This window comes from Musa acuminata, chromosome BXJ3-4 (genome assembly GCF_036884655.1).
Source record: "Musa acuminata AAA Group cultivar baxijiao chromosome BXJ3-4, Cavendish_Baxijiao_AAA, whole genome shotgun sequence".
Lineage (NCBI taxonomy): Eukaryota > Viridiplantae > Streptophyta > Magnoliopsida > Zingiberales > Musaceae > Musa > Musa acuminata.
The window spans coordinates 26,327,919-26,337,357 of record NC_088352.1 but is presented as its reverse complement, the minus strand read 5'-3'; the positions used below and the strand labels follow the sequence as shown (position 1 = coordinate 26,337,357).

The 9,439-nt window shown below is 43.2% G+C and overlaps 1 protein-coding gene across 3 annotated transcripts; it reads right to left on the bottom strand.

The window, feature by feature from the left end:
- Positions 1 to 137: 137 nt before the first annotated feature.
- On the bottom strand, positions 138 to 8,289 carry LOC135636774 (uncharacterized). Of its 3 annotated transcripts, XM_065148802.1 has the most exons (8): positions 8,160 to 8,255; positions 2,574 to 2,594; positions 2,154 to 2,252; positions 2,008 to 2,079; positions 1,819 to 1,919; positions 1,237 to 1,329; positions 469 to 602; positions 138 to 381 (listed from the first exon to the last, which is right to left on the bottom strand). In XM_065148802.1, exons 3-8 carry the CDS (start codon positions 2,196 to 2,198, stop codon positions 251 to 253), a joined length of 576 nt encoding a protein of 191 aa, XP_065004874.1. In that variant the 5' UTR covers positions 2,199 to 2,252; positions 2,574 to 2,594; positions 8,160 to 8,255; the 3' UTR covers positions 138 to 250. The 3 variants fall into 3 exon arrangements, with proteins under 3 accessions (XP_065004874.1, XP_065004872.1, XP_065004873.1); XM_065148800.1 differs by lacking the exon at positions 2,574 to 2,594 and having other exon boundaries at positions 8,160 to 8,289; XM_065148801.1 differs by lacking the exons at positions 2,574 to 2,594; positions 8,160 to 8,255 and having other exon boundaries at positions 2,154 to 2,557.
- Positions 8,290 to 9,439: the final 1,150 nt, after the last annotated feature.

Genomic DNA, 9,439 nt, shown 5'->3' with positions numbered 1-9,439 from the left:
CTTCTCATTGCACAACAATACATTATTCAGTTATTTTTGCCTGAGCTGCATTACTCAAAATGATAAATATTTTATACTTTTTAGACAGAATCCTATTACTCTTTTATTCGTAACAAGAAAAAGGAAACTTTAGAACAGAAGAGAGAAATGCATACATTTTACTTGGAGCAACATGCAACACGCAGTACATTCCAAAGATAAGAGAGAAGAATCACAACAAAGACTAGTATTTCACAATTAGCGAGTTTATTTACGGTGAAGATGGGCCGAGTGGTATGGTTCTCTTCCTTTTCCTCCCGAGGATCGATGCCTTCTCCAATCGCGACCCACCTGTACGCCATTTCTTGAATGCTGCCATTGAAGAGCGAGCAGCTTCGAACACTTCATGTGGTCAAACAACACAAGTTTAGTGCTATATTGGCAGCAATAATTTAACAGGCAGAGTTGATCAACGGAAGGGAGTCTCACGTTGTGACTCTTCTTTTGTAAGACGTGAAGAGAATCTTGGAACAGCTGAGGCACTGTGTGACTTGCTCAACATCTCCTTGTACCGATCCGTGAATGCATAAAGCAGAAAGGATCCAATTGTCTTGTCACCAACCCTGTCATCACAATGATATAAATGATTGCTGGATCTGAAGCATATATTAAGTCTCATCTAAACCCAGAAAGTTCCAATTTAAAAAAAATAATGGAAACATAATTTCGAGAGCAGCTGTTATTTAAGTCTCATCATGCCTTCACATAAGAGAGATGGCATTGTGAACTTGTTACATGAATCACAAACCAAACAACAATAGAGCAATAAATTTTCAAGTACCCTCCAAGTTCCTCTTTTACAATGACAACTTGATAGCAGACAATTCAACTCTACCACTACTGAATCTAATTAATTATCAGCGGTGAATTGTTTTTTAACACCAGCATTAACTTTTTTAGACACACAAACTCATTTCCAAACATACAGTGGCTATGAAACAATCTATAAACCTACCAACTGAAGCATGTATTATATCAGTCGTCTTGACACAATGTTTGTGCAGATTTGTTTGGATAAATTATAAAAAATTATGTGTTCACTAAATAAGTCATACAACATAATCAACAGAACAAAACTGTTTTAGAGAAAGAAAGTTGAAAAACTCTAAGACTTCCCAAATATTTCAACACAAGCGAAGATAATTACAATCACATATATGAAGAGATAGATAGAAGTTCATCTAATAGAGAACTTACAGTGGCGCAATCTTGCATCCCAACTCATAAAAGTATGGGCAACGACCCTTCAGATCAACACATGCAGCATCAGCCTGGATTTCCTTCCTAGTTCTGTTTCATCAGAGAAATTTTTTTTTGACAAACTCAATTAATCTTGTCTTCGCTATTTTAGCCAACTGTTGACAAGATTATTAACAATCAATTAGAGTGAAGAAATAGTTATGTTGACTCAAGTAGCCAGCTTTTAACTAAGCACTCCTTCAATCAGTTGGTATCCAAAAAGTCACCAAGCTAAGATATTGATGGCACAGACATCCATCCAATGCAACATTTCTTAGAGGGAACCCAAAATAGTTACAATTTGAAACTGCAGCCAGCCTTTGAAAGCATTCATGAACAGGATGACAAGCAATTTAAATGGATATATGGAAGTCTCATGAAAAACCTAGGGTCACAAAATACTAGTATACCCCAAACCTACTGATTCTTTCAATCCTCATCTCTGATTGACTGAATTGAAAGAATCAGCCAATGTCTCTAAAAATCTATATCCCGAAATTAATTTACATTTGTGAGAACTATGCGAAGAATGTTCCGTACTTTTGGCTGAAGCTGGCTGGAACACTAATAGATACTGCTTGCCTCAAGTGCAACTGGTGAGCAAGCCAATAAGGCAGATCCATCTTAGTGCCCTTTTCGATCTAGGCAATGACAGATAAGAACAATAAACGAGAAACTTTTAGATGACAAAACAACAATTTATTGCTCATACTAGTACAAATGACTTACATCGATGGTTTCTGAACCTGGATCTAGAAGGCCACAACCATGAGCTCCAACTTGAAAGACAACAGAAATAGGCTGCAAATTGCCACATTTGATCACAAATGAGAAGCATACAGATAATCTACCAAAGCATAAGTACACTCACAAACCTCATCCTCCATCAAGATGTCATCCATGTCATAGTACCCAGGCATTCTTCCAAAACTGAGTTTTGGAGGACCACTATTGCCCTATCTTTTCTTCAGAATCTGCTAGAACAAACATATCACCTTGTATAAGAAGAAATAGCTATCTTTCTTATTCTTTCTTGCTTTCTCCCCAGACCTAACTGGGCCTGACCCAACCAATCGGGATTGAGATCAGCATTAATCACCCATAATATCAACCCATCACAGAATTTTCGATGAACAAGCCAGTATTATGGATCAAAGAACGCCAAACTCTGCCGAATTCTTGCTTTGAATTGTTTGATCCCGGTCGATTCCTCCGCATGTCGAATCCACAACAGCAGTATGAAAAAGGGGGCCCGAAGAAGAGAGAGGGGAGAAGCGAGGGAGGAGGAGACTAACCTTGGAAGACGAGGGCCACCGCTGAAAGAGAAAATATATTGGCAGGAATTTGACCACCATTTCCCAGAAAATAAATAAAAAAAACTGAGAAACGTCAGCCATTGGATTACTAATCGAGCTTTAAGATCCGCAACCATTTGAACCGCCACTTAGCCAACAAAATTAGCCATAAATGTAGCATGAGGGACGGACCGGGTTCGGTCCATTCTACTGAATCCACTTCAAATTATTAGATACAAGTTTGGACCTAAGAGGATACAAATGTGGGAGCCACAACTAGACATGGAAGAATTATTTTTAGTAAAAAAAAATGCTCGTATATTGTGTCCCATTTTTGGTTTGTTCTAATAAAAGATTATATTAATGGTAGGTTTGATAAGATACCTTTAATAATTAAGTCAGTTTTAAATAATCTCAAGTATTAAAAAATTATAACGTGTTCAAATATATGAATTCGATCTAATCAATTCATAGTGAAAACATATTTACATAGACCATTCTATATTGCCTTATATGATTATCATTAATTATAAACTATTGAGTGTCAAAATGAGAGAATATTATTTGTAAATGATATGTTAATATGGCATGTCTAGTTGGTGTGTTATGTCCAAGTTGACTGAGCTACGCATAGGGTCTCGATTGAATGAAAATAATGCTCCTAAAATTTACCTCATTGTGCTGAGTTATGATTTGTTTATGCTAGAGCATAATGTTCATCTCATAAAATGATGGTTGTTGCTTATGTCAAAAATAATTAGAGGATGTTCTAGGAGCCTTCATTTAAGATGGAAGCATTGGGTATAGAAGACGCTATTGTTTGATAAGAGCTTTTGTCTTGGGTACTCCATATGCTTTTGTCTTGGATGGATGCATCATGCGTCGATGAAGTTTTAGCTCTATTAGTTGTGTTGGGCATTTCAGATTCTTTTTGTTTTAAACGAAAAATTCCTCTAATACCTCGATCGATAATGTTTTTGGGACCTCTGAGCATCTTATTCCAAGTCGGGATGTCTTCCACCTCGTTCTTTAGTTCTTCAGGTCAGGTTTCCCTTGAGGTTGTAGGGTCATCTTTTGGTAGTCCCAAGGTTGAGAATGTGAGCTCGTCCTCAGGAGGCATGCCCTCGGTGGACATAAAGGTCATCCAAGCCTTGGAGGTCCACAACTACAACTCAATCGACTCTGGGCCAAGTATTGCATCCCAACTGAGTTCGAGCTTCACGCTCCTCGACCAGGGCAGCACCCATATGACACCCTCGGTGACAAGTTTGCACTATCCTGTGATGCTTTGGAGGCAAGACTCAAGCTTTCGTTGCACTCGATCATCGAGTCCTACCTCTAGTGGTGGAGGATCTCGCCATCCCAGATGGTGTCGAACTCGTGGCGCTACCTGGTGGCGTTCATCGGCGAGAGTCGAGCGATCGAGATCGTCTTGACCCGAACCTTGTTCCTTGCTTGTTTCAAGCTTTGCAAGGGTCGGAGGGGTTATTACCTGGCCGCCCGAGGCGGCTTTAAGGTGAGTGGCGCCCGTACGAATAACAAGGGGTGGGAACCCCATTACTTCTTTGTGAGTTTTTGTTGGGGTTGGGAGTTCAGCCTCGTGTGATCGGCTCAAGCCGTCAACAATAACCTGCCCTTCCTGTCCGACAAAGAGTCCGAGCGGGTCGGGCAGTTGAAGGACATCCTCTCATTTTTCCAGGCAATAAGGAGGATGAAGGAAGACTGATTGGTCGAAGCAGGCCTTAGCTCGACCCCTCGGGGTGCGACCCATGCCTTCTGCGTTTTTTGTATTTTGTTTTTTTTTGCTCTAACCTTGTTTGATTATGTCTTCGACAAGGATGGATCTCAGGGCTCTGAGGGAGATGGGCAATGCTTCGGGCGTGGCTTCGTCTCGACCTCACCCTTCCCCCGCTTTTGGGGCCCTTACTGCTGCGCCGGAAGCCCCTTGGGCAAGGCCTAGTGGGTCAGATCGACCCTATAAAATGGAAAAAATGATGGCGCGTCGATCGTCGAAGGGCGAGGCTCCTCAAGAGACTAGGGCTGGCGAGGGGTCTTCAAGAGCGCCTCGGGCTGAAGGTGAGGCTCCTTGGAGGGTTTCCCCCACTCAGCGAGGTCAGCAGCGTGGCAAGGAGCCAACACGTCCCAAGTCCATGTGGAACATGTGCCGCACTAAGGACCATGCAAAGGATGAACAATTCTCAACCATCGAGATGGCTGACCTGCCCAAAGCTACAAGCATCACCCCTATGGAACCCCACTGGGTCTCTCTCACTACGGAGAGTCGGGTTTAGGACGACGAGCCCAGCGCCCTAGAGTATTGCCGAGGGGCCCTCTGCCCACCCCTGGCGAAGGAAATTTATAGAGCGCCCTCTGAGGTTATGGTCAATGCCTCGGCTAAGAACCTTGCGCTGGTGAGTGTCAAACGTTCTTCTTTCTTCAGAGTTCTTCCACGGTTTCGGAGGGTTATGTTTCTTGTGCAGCACTTCCACCACGTGACGAGCTTGGTGGACCAAGTTCGAGCCACCAGTCGGGTCATTGACCGTATTGTCATGGACAAACTTCTAAACAGGATGTTTGATGTAATGCTTATGTATGTCTGTGTCTTTTGGTATGTTCATGCTTTGCACAGTATGTAGAGAGACGGCCAAAGGCTTAATAGTCCCATTTTAGTTGGATTTGGTGGCCGCTTTAGGTTTGTAAATAAAGGTTGTGTCATGTGGACACTTGTGAGAGATTATTGGTCTATAATGGACCATTTTGACCCTTTGTTATGCAACTATTCAGAGCGTAAAGTCTGTTTGTAATTTGCATTGTCTATGAAGTGTTTCCTGGAATGTTTGCTTGTGGATCCCAAGTGAGGCATTTTCTCTAACCCGTTTTCTCTTTTGTGGGTCCTAAGGGACCATGGGAGGCTTCGAGGAGGCTGACCTTTGCGGACGGACACGCAAGGGTGCCGCACGACTTAGGCAAAACCAGCTAAGTCCGTGACAGTATGTCAATCATCATTGACAGCCTCCGTAGCGAGGTTCGAGAACTAAAGGCAGGGTCGGGGCCCGAAGCCGTTGTTGCAGCCAAGGTGCGAGTTGCCGAGCTGTTTGGGCAGCTGGATCAGCTAAACGTTGAACTCAACGAATCTCGTCGGCAACTGAAAGACACTCGGGGGCTGAACTGGAACCTAGAGGACCAGCTGCTAGGATTGTCCCAGGATCTTGAGGCTGCCAAGGTTAAAGCCTAGGAAGCTAAAGGCGCCCTCTAGGCGACCCGACCTAAGATCCGAGAGGTGGAGGACTTAGTGCCAGGTTGGGAGAAGGCAATGGTCGACTGCAGTGGAGCAATACAAGGAGTCCACTGGCTTCAAGCCAGGGCTACAGCAATCGGGACGCATGTCATATAAGTATGGGTACCTACTTGCCCTGACCCGATTTCAGGTAAGATATCCCGACCTTGAGGTCGACCAGGATTCATTCTCGATTTTGCCCATGAACCCCATCATCCAGTTTGACGATAGCGTCCCTCCTCCCGCGGCCGAGTGAGGCCTCGGGCTTTTTGTCCAGTGTCTTTTTTCGTTTGCTTTTTGTAGTGGGTTGGGTCTCGACCTCGATTATAAGGACCCAGCTCGACAAACATATAACAGCTTTACTTGTAATGAAAAGTGAGTTTTGCAATGCGAAGCAACTTCTCATGAAGCCTTGTTCTTTTATCAAAACAAGTGTTTTAGCTTTAAGCGTGATCTCAATCGATTCCCTACCCTAAACACATGGTTCAAACCGGCCCGCGAGTCTGAGTGGTAGGCTTTCAAGTTACTGGCGTGAAAAACATTGTGAATTTTGAGCAACACTGACAGGTGCAACTTATAGGAGACGTTGCCCACCCTACTGATAATTGAGACAGACCCTTCATACTTGCGCACCAATCCTGTGTACTTTGTGCCTAAAGAATTGGAGTGATGTTGGTTGAAGCTTCACCAACATTAAATCGTCGATTTTGAACTCTTGCAATCGTCTTCCCAAGTCTGCTTACTTCATCCTTTTGGCCGCCTTCTCCAAGTAAGCCCACGTAATATTTGCATTTCGGTGTCATTCTTTTGCAAAGTGATATGCTGACAAACTACTCCCAGTTTACCCGATAGTCAAGATGTGAGGAGTCGACGGTTGTTGTCCTGTAATAATCTCGAAGGGGCTCTTGTTGGACGCAGAGCTCCGCTGCAAGTTGTAGGAGAATTATGCTATGTCCAATAGCTTCACCCAATCTCGTCGGTTGGTACTCACGTAGTGCCGAAGATATTGCTCAAGGAGCGAGTTTATCCTTTCGGTTTGACCATCTATCTAGGGGTGGAGGCTTATGGAGAAGTATAACTTAGACCCTAACAATTTGAATAGCTCGGTCCAGAATCGTCCTAGGAATCAAACGTCTTGATCACTAATGATATTGTACGAGACTCCCCAATATTGTACAGGTGCGCGACGATCATTTGTGACAGCACACCGTAGAACCGATGTGGAACTAACATGCATGGAGCCAATGGAGAGCAGCTCGGCACACGTCAACAAAGGGCGCATGACCGATCCTCGGGCTGCCCGAGACTGTGTAGATCGGTGCTGCCCGCCAGGTGGCGATACGCACCACCCCGAACAGCTCGAAACCGTACGGGTTGGCACGATTGCCAAGTGACCATACAAGCCGCCTCGAGCCCCCAGAGCCATATGAGTCGACGCCACATGGTCGCGCCGAATGCCAGTATCAATAGCCATTAACGATCCACATACGATCGATACGCTTCCACAGGTATAAATATCTGCCCCCTAGCCCAAGAAAGGGGGATCGAAAACATAAGACATTAACACTACACACTTGCTAGCTTAAGTATCGAAGGGGTCGAGTCGAGAATCTCCCAACCAACACCGACCAGTGGTGCAAGTACGCGTCAAAGGCAATCGCCCGAGTCATGGACCAAGTCGGCCGCGAGGACCCACCAGAGCTCCCTTGACCCGGCACCCAAGCGACCTCACTGATCCCTTTGCTTCCAACGTGGCTGACCTTGCACATTCGGACCGGACCGAGCCGTACCGATCCCCTAGCCACGGCATAAAGTTGTACAACACCTTTACTCTTCATCTATTATTCCAAACCCACAACGCCATGCCCCAACATGAGTCACAGCAACAATTGCTCTCCACAATCTAAAAAGAACAGTGAGATCGCATCAAGATCCTGTCTTTCTACCAATGAGCTACGCATCAGAGACGATACCAAAAGGGGGTAAAAACAGAGATGCTAGAACAATACTTAATAGAATCAAGCAAAAGGTACTATCTTTGCCAGCTGCCACACCCAAAAAATCTCATAAGAAGAAAAAATAACAATGTCAAGAAGAACCAGCGAGAATAAACATCTTATGAAGTCGACGAGCTCAGCACCGAGGCGTAGCTGAAACGATGAAACAACAATACGATCGACGAGGCCATAAGAGCTCCACTCGCACATCGTCAACGGGGATCCCAACACACGGACGACATCGGACGAAGGTAAATGCCTCGACAGATAGCAAATAGATCAAAAGCGAAGCAAAGAAAAGAGAAACCATACCTCGAGAAATCGCCAAGAGATCGGCACGGAAGGCGGGCGGAGACGGGACGACGGCCGCGGGAGGGGAGCGGGTTTAAGTGGAACAAGGGGGTGGGTGTTGGCTAGGGTTTAATCCCTGTGTCCACGTCAGCACGAAAATATGTGAGAGCAGCCTCCATACGTTTCCTATACATGGTAACGTCTCACGTGCGTGAGCACATGCGGCAGCTTGACATGAACCAAAACAATGTTCCTCTTAACCCCATAATTGACGTGTACGATGATTGGTCATCAGTTTATATGCCGAATTGGCATTGGAAAGTGATACAATTGGTTATTAGTTCCCAAAAAACAGGATTGAAATTAACAAAATCATATAATTTGACTGAACATTTGGCTTTGGAAATGCACTACTCTGAAAAATAATTTTTTGACATTGTGAAGATTCTTTAAAACATTTTTTCTGTTATTTTTTATATGAAAAAACTTCACGAACTTGAATGAAATAAGTGTGCTTCTAATTACGTTCAAAGGGAACTCTTAAAAGATTAGTCATCGATAAATTAAAATTTGTTTATGTAAATAAATACTCGAGTTTGAATTTAATTATTTCATGTATTTACTTTTCTCATATAGTGAAAAATTAATTATTTATTTATCTCTGGCATATTATTTATTTTTTTTATTTTTTAAAATTTCTCTTTTGATTTGGATTTCTTCTCTCTCTTTTTAGTATATTATTTATTTGCTTATCTCTATATTTTTCTCTCCCTCGCCAACAGTAAGTAACATATTAACATCACAAAGACCAAAATATGCATCTCACATTTCCTATGACCCAGACTTTAGATCCATTCTGGAATGCACATAAACCAGCAAACTGACAGTACACACATCAAACTACTCATTAAAAAGATAAGCAACAGCCAAGAAAAGAGTTTCCAGCACAGAGAAGCTAATAGTGAACAATCCTTTTCTCATAATCTCCTGCCTGAACATCAAAGTAGAGAAATCACATAGTACATTAACCTCTGTCTCTAAGTCAACGAAGAAGTTTGGATTTATGGTCAATCCACCTTGCTCGGCGTTCACGTCAATATGCAACATGTTGATCCCCCGCACGCTAAAGGGTGAGTTTGTCACGTACGGTCCTCCTCTAAGTCGATTTGCCTGGTAAAAGAGTAGTTGTTATCGTGACAATGACCCTATTTAATTAAATAAGATATATTATAAATATTATTGGATAGATATTTGATAAAAGAAGTTCATGTAAAGTAGGATTCGTTAGGAGATAACCTTGA

Bases quoted from the DNA above. Each gene is read 5' to 3' on its own strand.
- LOC135636774 (XM_065148800.1), bottom strand. From the start codon at position 2,198: ATGCCTGGGTACTATGACATGGATGACATCTTGATGGAGGATGAG. The intron at 1,920-2,007 runs GTAAGTCATTTG...GTCATTGCCTAG, and splicing joins CAGGTTCAGAAACCATCGAT to ATCGAAAAGGGCACTAAGAT. The intron at 603-1,236 runs GTAAGTTCTCTA...TTGTGATGACAG, and splicing joins GGATGCAAGATTGCGCCACT to GGTTGGTGACAAGACAATTG.